Consider the following 11,785-nt stretch of genomic DNA (forward strand, 5'->3'; position numbering starts at 1 on the left):
CATCGTCTTCATAACAGCCCTTCCCATATCTGAAGACTGGGAGAAGTAGGACAGTCTGCTTTTAAACAGAGGAGGATAACTAGTTTAAAAAAACCCAAACACTTGATGATAAAGAATTAGAAAACCTCTCAAACATAACCACTTTTTAAGCATTGTAAGAATAAATGAAAGCATCCCTTTGGCTTCACAAACAGACACAGAAATGTTCATCTTAGCATTTCAAGGAACATAGATGGCATACTATCCCCCACCCTTTTTATGCTGCTAAATGATGCAGTGCACCCAGTATTTCCAAAAGCATCCCATAAGTAAGGAAACCAAGAAAATAAATAGCACTAAAACATTCTCTCTCCTCAAAGAATATTCATTGCAATAAAAACATATTTGCCTTTTGTTAAAGATAAACAATGTTGCAAAACAAATTCTAAAACAAATCTTCAAACTTTCATACATTATAGTATAATTGTAGCAATAATTTCACACTATACTGCTACTTCACAATTCAATAACTTATTAACTGTACAAAAAAGGTTCATGTTTTCCAGACTTTGTATTATAACTAAGAATAAATACTGCCCCACAAATTAAGTGTTTACATCTGTGACCTATTCTAATATTATAATCTGTAAAAATCTTAATGGCACAGAGGTTCAAGTTTCTATAACTTTGTAACACGCTGGATGACAAAGCATCCTGATTTTGAAGAAGAATTCTCTATCTGAGGACTGGTACAATAGTCTACCACAATGATTAAATTTGTAAAAAGACAGATGGTTCCTTGACATATCCTTAAATACTTAAATTTAAACTAATGTTGCTTTTAGAATGATTGTTTTACAAAAGTCACTCTTTGAAATACCAGATTTTTACAAACAGATAGTAACAGTACTTACATATTTTTCTAAATGCTAGGTGTGCCAAGTCTCTAGATCAGTGGTGGAAACGGCAAACTGCAGCCACTGGGAACTGCGGGCGACCGTGCAAATGTAAATAAATGGTCTGGTGGCCTGTCAGCGGATTACTCTGACGGGCCATGTGTGGCCGCACGTTGCCCACCACTGCTCTAGATCTTAACACAATTTTCCTGTTCTGCAACACAAGTTAAGAATATTAAAGACAGGATACTAAAGGGATATATAGAAAACACCCACATCATTAATAAACTTTACTCACCTAAATTCCTCTGCCTTTTTTTGACCTTGCCTCAGCTCAAATCTGTATTCATGCCTCAGTGCTTAATAATATTCAGCACCTTATAAGTTCAGGCCCTCTGGTACTGCCATCTTTTATGGATTTACTTAAGTCCCATGCTAGCCAGACTACTCTCTATAATTATAGAATGTGGGCTTTTTCTGCCCAACCGACTTCCTATCCATCTTGACATTCAATTCAAAATCACTCCTGGTTTTCAAATTTACAGATTTACACAATTCTGTCTATATAACAATTCAGCATTTCTATACCACTTAACCAGTTCATCACCTGCACCCCCATAGAGATAACCTCTTTATTTACTGATGGGAAAGTTCAGATAGAGATAACTGGGGCAGGAGTTTCTGCCCCCCCAGTCCCATGCTGAGATCACTGGACAAAACTGGTCCGGTAATGTTAATATCCGCCTACAAGTCTTGGTGGGAGGGAGTAGATAAGGAAGGGCAGAAAGTATGTTCCATTCACTACTGTTACCTCATCCTATCTAGAGCTCTACATCCTACACAGGGCCTGCTCCAGGCACCAGCGCAGCCACCTTCTCGGAGGGAAGGACCTGCTGCTGAAGTGCCGCAGAAGAAGAAAGCGGCACGGTGGAGCTGCTGCCAAAGTGCCGTGGCTTTCCCCCGCCGCTTGGGGTGGCAAAAACCCTGGAGCTGGCCCTGATCCTACAGCCGTACATTGTGCTGGTGGCTTCCTGGCGCCATGTGTCCTTCCCACCACTACATCTACATCATGTATTCAAGAAGGTGTGAGTGAAAAAGGAAAACAAGTCTGGTGCTGCTATTTCACGCAATGTGCAGGTTTATTTATAGAGCAACAGGAAAAAGTGTATTAATAAACAGAAAAAACCCAACAACATACCTTATTTTGTTTTTTAGGTCGGATGTGGCATCCATATCTTTAAATTCTCTTGCAATTTGCACTGTTCCATAGCCCCCACCTGCAAAGGCCAACTGTATTTGAGGAATCTTTTTGACAAAGAGAAATACAATACACTAAGCATAGGTTGCTAAATAACATAAGAACCCTTTGTACAAAATTCTCATATTTGTTCTCTCTCATTTTTTGTTCACAGTTGACTTAAACAATAAGCTCATATAGTGTGTTTTTTCAACCAATAGTTGCCATGTGGTTTAGGCAAATAACTTCCTCCCTATTTTAATGGAGGGAGCTGGGAGACTGAGGCAAAGAGAGAGAGAGAGTAAATAACTTGCCCAGGGTAGCACTGGAGTCCATGGCAGAGCTGACGGGAGGTCCTAGCATAACTACAATGAAAGTGGTCTTATTTACAAGTCCTTATCTGTACTAGTTTGCCTTTGTAGTTATTTTGAAAACGGAACGTACCTGATGCTGATAATTAAAAAGATGATGGGGAGGGGGGGGGCCTTAACAGTTACACTAGAATACAGAACTGGCACACAGATGCTATAATGAGACAGACAGTACAAGTTTGTTCGCAGTACAATATGCCTTAAGTAGTGACAGTGTTATTATTTTTAAGTTGAGATTGGCAGCAAGAATTGGTTCAGATCACCATACACCCTGGGTGGAATCTCTGAGAAAAGTTCTATCACATGAGACAGTTGTCTAGTTATGTTCACTTAAAGTCCTACCAAGTTTGACAGCATCCCCTTAATCCCACAATTCTACTTTAATACTTATCTTTCCTATGGCAGCAAAATTATATATACACATTTTATAAGTACACTACACAGCTACGAGCCAGACATAGTTGGCTCTTGCCAGTTCTTAGGACCAAATTTGCAAAACGAGGGTTCTATTTGTGTGCATATACTTTTGCATCCACAATGATTTACAGTGCTAATGTGCACACAAAATTCACTCTGTGTATACGGAGTATAAGTGGAGACTGAGTCAATTCTGTTTGAGAACACAGTGATAGTACACAAAAGTTGCCCTTAATGGTTGTGAGCACTTTTAATATATGCAAATGAGGGTGGGGTGAGGTGGGGTTGGAGCCTCTTTTGAAAATTTGGCCTTTAATGGTGCAGCAGGTGAAGTAGCAGGCTGCTACATCTACTATGACCCTTTGCTTTGGAGGCACTTGCAATAGGAGCTGGTCCTTCTCATGGTAGTTGTGCTGTTTTTGTTGAACTGATTCACCAAGAACTACAATTATGGGCATGATGAAAACAACCCCATCCATGCCAGCATTTAATATAGGAAACAGCTCTATTAACTTCATTGCAGAAGCGCTGTGTGGGGTTTTTTTTTTTTTTTTTTTTTTTGTGGTTTGAAAACAGCAAGAGGGAATCCATCCATCTACCTTTTTTCACCCTTTCCCTGCTCCTGTGCCTGGGATTAAAACAGAGGTAGGCAACCTATGGCACGCATGCTGATTTTCAGTGGCACTCACACTGCCTGGGTCCTGGCCACCATTTAATTTTAAATGAAGCTTCTTAAACATTTTAAAAACCTTATTTACTTTACATACCACAATAGTGTAGTTATATATTATAGACTTACAGAAAGAGACCTTCTAAAAACATTAAAATGTATTACTGGCACGTGAAACCTTAAATTAGAGTGAATAAATGAAGACTCGGCACACCACTTCTGAAAGGTTGCTGACCCCTGGATTAAAACAAAACACGGGGGCATTTTAAAGATGTCTGAGGTAGCTGGAGCATAAAGGAGGCGGTGGCAGAAGCAAGAAGTAGCAGGTTGGGCCAGTGGCACTGGAACAGTTTTTATAGTGGGGGTGCTGAAAACCATTGAACCAAACTGTAAAGTCTGTCTATGAGGAAACCACTTCAAGCCAGGGGGGTGCTGCCACACCCCCCGTTCCAGCACCCAGGGGCTGGGGTGAGTAAAAGAGGAGGCAAGAAGTGGGGAGGCGCATGAGGGCACAAGGAGGTGAGTGGGGGAGACGGAGAGGAGGGAACTGGCAAAGCCAAAGGAGGGTGCAGGAGGTGAGTGAAGGAAAGTGCAGAGGTGAAGGCGGGCGCCGGGGGGTGAGTGCAGGAGGAGGAAGGAGGGGTGGGTGAGGGCTGAAGGAGGCAGCAGGGCTGAACGGGGGTGAGGGGAGCAGGAGGAAGGCGGGCGCAGGGAGTGGGTAGAGAAGGGGGAGGAGGCAACAGCAGGAGGGCGGAGGAAGCGGCGGGAGGAGGGAGCCGCCGGAGCGGGGGGCGGAGCGGGCGGCCCGGCGCAGCCAATCGGGGCCTGCTCATCCATGTCTGGGTGTGAGTCGGGCACGTCGGTGGGGTGATGTTGCTGCGCCGGGCGGGGGCCGGGAGAGCCGCCCGCGCCACAACCGGGACGCGGCAGGGGCGGGCGCCCCCTGCTGCCTGGGCAGCTCGGCGCTGGCCCCGTAGCCAGGGGCGCTGGGCCTGCCCGCTCCCGGCCCGCTGAGGTAGCGGATCCCCCCGCCTGCGGGGCCCGGGGCGGCGGCAGGCGGGGAGCGGACACCGACGGGAGGAAGGGGGCTGGGCCCGGGGGCGGGGCTGCCGGGTCCCCGCCCGCGCTGAGTGGTTCCCTCTCTCCGCAGACTCGCCGCTGCTGGCGGTTCCCAGCCGCCGGGGGAGCAGGGCTCGGGGCTGCCCGGCTGCGTGCGGCTAGCTCCTGCCGGGGGGTCCCCGCTTTTCATGCTCCGCCAGCCAGCCAGCATCCTGGCTTGGGTCCCGCCCTGGTCCGACCTGCTCCGGGACAGCGAGGGCGAGCAGGAGAGGCAGCCCCGCGCCATGGCCCGCTACAGCCTCGGCAACCTCCTGGACTGGCTCTACGGCGGGGTGGACCCCAGCTTCGCGGGCAACGGGGGGCCCGAGTGCGCCGCCTTCCTCACCCCGCAGCAGCGCCTGCTGGAGAGCCTGGTCTTCCTCACCGTGGGCGTCCTGGAGATCCTGGTGTCCCTGCGGAAAATCAGGCGGCAGCTGCACTCCAGGGAGGAGGGAAACCATCCGGCCCAGCAATCCCAGGCCAAGCAGGAGAGCCTGGGCAAGAACCTGCTGCTGGTGGCCCTCTGTCTCACCTTTGGCCTGGAGGTGGGGTTCAAGTTTGCCACCAGGACGGTCATCTATCTGCTGAACCCCTGCCACATGGTCACTATGTTGCAGGTAAGAATTGTGTGTCATCTCTGTCCAGGCTGGGAAGTTGGAGTCAGCCCCCTTTTCAGCTCACTCACTTTATGCTTGAAGGAAGAGAAGCCAGCAAGAGATGCCTTGCCAAAACCCACCTGTTAGGAGGTGAATGGGGTGGGGTGTCACCTGGGAGGCTAATATGCTGCTGCAGCCAAATCACATGTTTAAAAATCTCTCACTATGATCTTAGAAACATCTTGACTAGATTAGGTATTAATTGAAAGTTTGAAATACTCTGATCAATTTTCAGAGTATCAGCCGTGTTAGTCTGTATCCGCAAAAAGAACAGGAGTACTTGTGGCACCTTAGAGACTAACAAATTTATTAGAGCATAAGCTTTCGTGGGCTACAACCCACTTCTTCGGATGCATATTTTTCACTCTTGTATTGTCTTTGGCCCTGATGGAGCAAAGATTTAACCTGCCGACTTAACGGTATACACTCAGAGCAGTTGTGTTGGCTTCAATGGGGTTCTTTAAACCCATATTTAACTTTATATATTGCAAGTTATTGTAGGAGCAGAGCCCTTGTTTGCATCTTGTATTTGTTCAAGATGAGAAAATGAAAAGAAACTAGTCAATTTTGTTTTCCTGGTTCTGATACACCCTTCCAGGGCTGTAGTGTTAGGGTTGCAAACACAGCAGGGGAGTGTGTGTGTGAACTATTTTCACTGGATTTTTTTCAGTAACATGCAGATATTTCCTTTGGTTTTAGGCTTTATATATGTTTATTCATCAATTTTTTTCACCACCCAATACAAGATAAAATGATACAAATATCAGGCATTCAAGAGCTCTAATGTTTAATAAGCAGTTATATCAGGGGAGGGCAAACTAGAGCCCACAGGCCCGATCCGGCCCATTAGGGCTTTCGATCCGGCCCGCGGGATTGCCAGCCCCATGGCGCAGTGGGGCTAATGCAGGCTCCCTGCCTGCCCTGGCCCTGCGCAGTTCCCGGAAGTGGCCAGCACCACGTCCCTGCGGCCCCTGGGGGCGGGGGCAGAGGGCTCTGTGTGCTGCCCTCACCTGCAGGCACCGCCGCCCACAGCTCCCATTGGCCAGGGAATGGGGAACCGCGGCCAATGGGAGCTTCGGAGGTGGTACCTGCAGGCGAGGGCAGCACGCGGCAGAGCTGCCTGCCCCACCCCACCCCCAGGAGCCACTGCCGGACATGCTGGCCACTTCCGGGAGCGGCGTGGGGCCAGGGCAGACAGGGATCCTGCCTTAGCCGCGCTGCATGCTGCTGCGACCCCAGAGCTGCTCGAGGTAAGCTGCGCCGGAGCCCGTACCCTGCATCCCTCCTGTACCCCGCACCCCTGCCCTGAGTCCCCTCCCTGCACCCCAACCCTTTGCCCCTTCCTGCACACCGCACTCCCTCCTGCACCCTAACCCTGTGCCCCAGCCCTACATTCATGGCCCTGCATACAATTGTCCCACCCAGATGTGCAGGTTAACAACTGCAGGCTCTGACAGACCAAGCAAATTCCAGGTAACATCAAGAGGACTCAAGCATCTGTTCGTATTACAGTAATTGCTAGGGGAGAGAGTCAGTCTTTTAAGGGGTGGGACTGAACTGTTTCCAGCTTTGTAGACTAATACCAATACCGTGAATTCCGCCCAAAAACTAATTGGTAGCCAGTGAAGATCCCATAACACTGATGTAACATGTGAGCTGTGTGTGTCACCATTTAATAACTTCTGCACTAGCTTCCCATAAGATGGTAATGATTCTTGGTGGAAGAGAGCAACATAGTTGCATAATCCATCAGTCAACCCTGTTAATGTAATGAAAAGTGGAAATTCTGCAAGGGCTTCATAAATATTTAAGCAATGAAATAATATTGCCACACTTCTCAGTGCATTGAGTATGTTGCAAAGTAAAATCTTTTACTGGAGGAAAGCTTTCTCCTAGAAGCTGTGGAGAGCCTATCTAATATCATTATGTCTTGAAGTATCTATTTCATGCCCTTGGTGGGAATGGCATTTTGCAATAATACAGTATTTCTATATGTATTTAGAAAAGCTTGGCACCTAACAGGTCCTTAATTTAGCCAATGCCTTTTTTAATGAATGGTCTTTTTTTTCCTTAGTGAAAACAAAACATCCAACAGTTTTTTTTACTCAGTCAGGTGCAAGTTCTTTTTAAAAATTTTTTTTCCCCAAACCTTGGTTTCTGACCAATTATCAGGCCTTTTGTAAGTGATGAATAAGATCATGCTGGGTCACCCGCAGTTGGAGATCAAGTGGGACTCCTGTAATTTCAGCCTTTCACATTTTAAGGGCACGGGGTTCCCATCTCAATATATGAAAACTCATAGAAGGAAAAAAATCAGGTATAGTTAATATATATATGGTGCCAAAAGTGCTGGAGGCACTTCACAGAATGTAGGAATGATTTAGGTCTCTGTCCTTTAATTTGTGTGTGCTTTTGAAGTAGACTCTGTATTTAGAGGGTTCCATTATTTAGATCAAAACCTTTCTTGGTCCATGGTTTTGTAATAATCTTTTATGCTCTTAGAGAGAGCTCTAATAGATCCTTATAGAGAACAGTAAGTATTACTGCATCCCTGAGATATTTTTAGTCCAGGCCTCCCAGATGGCTGACAGAATGAAAACAATGAGCGTGGAACAAAAATTGGCTGGTGTTTTCAACTGGTCATTTTCCTTTTTGTTTCCCAGCTTGCTTAACCTTTCCTTTCCTTATATTCCTTTCTAGTCTCTCTTGGTCTCCGCTTTCTTGTTCCTTTTCCCAAGTTTCTGGCTCTGTCATTGGTACAATCACTTTTCCAGGTGAGATCAGGAAATGAAGATTTTTCTATTGTCTAATTCTACAGTGAAAGCAAAAGGAAGTCTTCCTGGTTCCTCATAACTCCCATTTGCTGGAGTCTTCTCCTTACTTGCTGTCTCAAGTCTTTCAGGGGTTACCTCATCCACAGCTTCAACCCCAAGATGGCTATCTTGCACTACAACAGATCTTGCATTATATCCATGGCTAATGGAGAGATTGTTTCTACATAATCTCAATTGGTTCCCAATACCTTCCCTGCTATTTCAAACCCCCCCCCCCCCACCCTGGGGTTCAGAAGGAAAATTTAGACTCTTTTATTGCCTTCATACAGGTAAACCAGACTGCTTTTTTATGAGTTCCAGTTAACTGAAACTCCAGGCTAGCCAAGGGATTGTTATGTTCCTGGGGGCTACAGTAACTGAAGTCCCATAAGAGCTTACCTTCACTTCTGTTGATCTTTTAACTGTCACAATGCTGAAGCTGACCCGCAGAACTCCTCTGCAGACACCCGTCTTTGAGATTGACTCTCTGTGGAGTACTAACCCTTTCTTGATTTTTCCTAAGATTTCTGATGATCTTTTGCAGAGCTTCATAAAACTAGGGTTAAATTAAAACTGATTAAATTAATCTTGATAGCAATCATGGGCAAGAGGTGATGACTAGAGGATTACATACTTTCAAAGGTCACAGAAGGATCTGAGAGAGACAAGGTGAGTGTGGTAATATCTTTTTCTGCACCAGCTTCTGTTGGTGAGAGAGAGACTAACAGAAGTTGGTCCAGTAAAAGATATTATCTCACCCACTTTGTCTCTCTAATATCCTGGGACCGACATGGCTACAATAACACTGCATACAACAACTGAAAGACCTGGACCTTTCTGTTGTAATAACCTTGGATTCATTCTCTTGCCTGCTCCATTCCAAATATTAACAACTGTCTCTTATGTGGGGGTGATTTTTTTTTTGGCGGGGGGTAGGCGGGAATGAATACTTATTCTGAAATTATATTTAAATGGTCTGGTCTCTGCCGTTCAGAGCTCTGGATTAATGCTGTAGTGTTCTTACCGCCTGCACTCTCTTCCCACCTACCTCTGACAAAGGCCACTCCAGTTGGCTTTACTTCCACATTTTCCCCATTAAAATCATTGCTTCATATTATTGACTCAGTAGTAACTAGGTGATAGTTAGTGCATCTTAAGCAGCAAGCACTCTGTTGTTATCTAAACACTTGAAGGGTGCAGGTTCAGCTGTTAAGAAATATATGATCTGTTTTAAAATGCCCTGAAATGTTTGCACAAAGAAGGAAGCGCTTCATAATGAGAGATTATTTCAGAAGCTCTCAGTGAGGCTCATTTCATTTCTCTATGACTATTGCCTTTTTTAGTGAAGATGGTTTTTTTTTTTTTAAGGCTATGCCAATCATGTTTCAGCTTCTATTTCAGCGTTGCTGTTTCGCCTTTTAAAATGGTTAGAGGAGAGAGTGAATCTCTGCCTTGCAGACCTTTTTTTCCCATTTCCATCACAGAGACAGTTATTAGAACTGTGACAGAATTTATGCCCAGGGTATCCACTAACTTTCCATATCAATCAGGACATTATACTGCTGGATTTCAGTCCTGATTCTACCTCAAGAAAGTGAGAGAGAAACTGGTGCTATCTAGGTTTCAGAAGATTACTTCCATTTAAATACTGCATGTTGAGACTAGCATCAGACTACATAGCCTTTCATTGCCTGTCAGACGAGGGCACGCTGGACACATCTGAGCTGTGGCACAAGCAGGTGTTGTTCCCTGTTGTATGGTTAGCCGTAGGATGTCAGGATGTCCCTGTCCACCACAGGCAGAGTGGGATAAAGGACACAGAGACAGACTTTTCTGACACCCAGATCAGTTCCCCAATTAATGTAAATCCCAGGGTCAAATCCTGACTCCAGTGAAGTCACTGGGAATGTTGCCATTGACTTCAATGGGCCAGGATTTTACCTCAGGAATTTATTTAGTATGAGTAGTTAACATCTAAAGGTATCCAAGCAGGTGGGCCCCCTCCCTATCTGTATTCCCAACAGGTTTTACATCCCAGGCTCATTTTCAGTCCAGTAGAGATCACTTTCCCGTCCTGAGGGAGAAAAGCCAAACTGCTTCCCTTTCTGATATGCTTTGCCAAATGAAGAAGGACAGCCAAAGCTTCCCTTTCCCACTGCGTTAGCCAAATGGCTTAGTCAGGCTTGCATAGCTTACTTCTGTCAGTGTTCTGTAGCCAGAGTTTGTATTGTATCATGCATGAAGTTCATCCTTCAAGTAAGAGTAGAAAACTTTCCAGAGCCTGCTTTCTTGCCTTTTTTCCCTCCCTGGAGCCTACTGTCAGAGCCCCAGTGTTGCAGACCTAACAAAGCCAAAATGGGGAGGACAAGTTTAGCTTGTTAAGCATTGACTTGATTTCCCTCCCCCAAAATGCTTCCTTAATCCCCAGTGGTAGCTTGCCATGTTCCACTCCCATTGCTGATAATAGGCATTTGTCCTGTGTACAGCAAAGTTGAACTTGCCTAGTGTGTCTCACTCGCTTGTTGCTAGGTAGATTAGGTCACGTTTGTCTGGAGATCTCCCACTTCCCTTTCTTTTAGATTGAGGGTAAAATTTTCAAAATAATGTAGGCTCCTAAGTCATCTAGGTGCTATTTTCAAAAGTTACTTAGGTTTCTATACCCCTGTGACTTTCAGTAGACAAAAGTAAGATGGGACTTAAGTGCTTTTGAAATTTTACCCCTAGCTGTTAAACTAGGGTTGCTGATTCAAGCTGTGATCTGTTTACTGTATAACAATAAACCCATATCAGTCTTCCTGGGAGCTTCTCTGTGCCTGCTACCTTCTTACTCACTTCTTACTCCCTCACCAAAGATTCTTAAGCAAAGTAAGCTGTCATGGGATAAGAGGGAAGGTCCTCTCATGGATTGGTAACTGGTTAAAAGATAGGAAACAACGAGTAGGAATAAATGGTCAGTTTTCAGAATAGAGAGGGGTAAATAGTAGTGTCCCCCAGGGGTCTGTCCTGGGACCAGTCCTATTCAACATACTCATAAATACTCTGGAAAAAGGGGTAAACAGTGAGGTGGCAAAATTTGCAGATGATACAAAACTATTCAAGATAGTTAAGTCCCAAACAGACTGCGAAGAGCTACAAAAGGATCTCACAAAACTGGGTGACTGGGCATCAAAATGGCAGATGAAATTCAGTGTTGATAAATGCAAAGCAGTGCACATCGGAAAACCTAATCCCAACTATACATAAAAAATTATGGGGTCTAAATTATCTGTTACCACTCAAGAAAGAGATCTTTGCGTCATTGTGGATAGTTCTTTAAAAACATCCACTCCATGTGCAGTGGCAGTCAAAAAAGCAAGCAGAATGTTGGGAATCATTAAGAAAGGGATAGAAAATAAGAACAGAAATATCATATTGCTTCTATATAAATCCATGGTAGACCCACATCTTGAATACTGTGTGCAGATGTAGTCACCCCATCTCAAAAAAGATACACCGATATAACATGGCCCGATATAACATGAATTCGGATATAACGCGGTAAAGCAGTGCTCCGGGGGGGGGCCTGCACACTCCAGCGGATCAAAGCAAGTTTGATATAATGCGGTTTCACCTATAACGCGGTAAGATTTTTTGGCTCCCGAGGACAGC

General features: G+C 45.3%; 1 protein-coding gene across 3 annotated transcripts in view; it reads left to right on the forward strand.

Annotated features, from left to right (window-relative positions):
• Positions 1-4,640: 4,640 nt before the first annotated feature.
• The window catches only part of TMEM164 (transmembrane protein 164), a 93,195-nt gene continuing 86,050 nt past the window's right edge, over positions 4,641-11,785 (forward strand). For 2 of the 3 annotated variants that reach the window (XM_024217402.3, XM_024217404.3), the window contains exon 1: positions 4,641-5,285. In XM_024217402.3, coding sequence (XP_024073170.2) covers positions 4,818-5,285 — 468 coding nt within the window. In that variant the 5' untranslated portion in view covers positions 4,641-4,817. The remainder of the gene's footprint in view (positions 5,286-11,785) is intronic. The other variant, XM_024217405.2, reaches the window with a different exon arrangement.

This window comes from Terrapene carolina, unplaced genomic scaffold, assembly GCF_002925995.2.
Source record: "Terrapene carolina triunguis isolate 2854851 unplaced genomic scaffold, T_m_triunguis-2.0 Scaffold131, whole genome shotgun sequence".
Lineage (NCBI taxonomy): Eukaryota > Metazoa > Chordata > Testudines > Emydidae > Terrapene > Terrapene triunguis.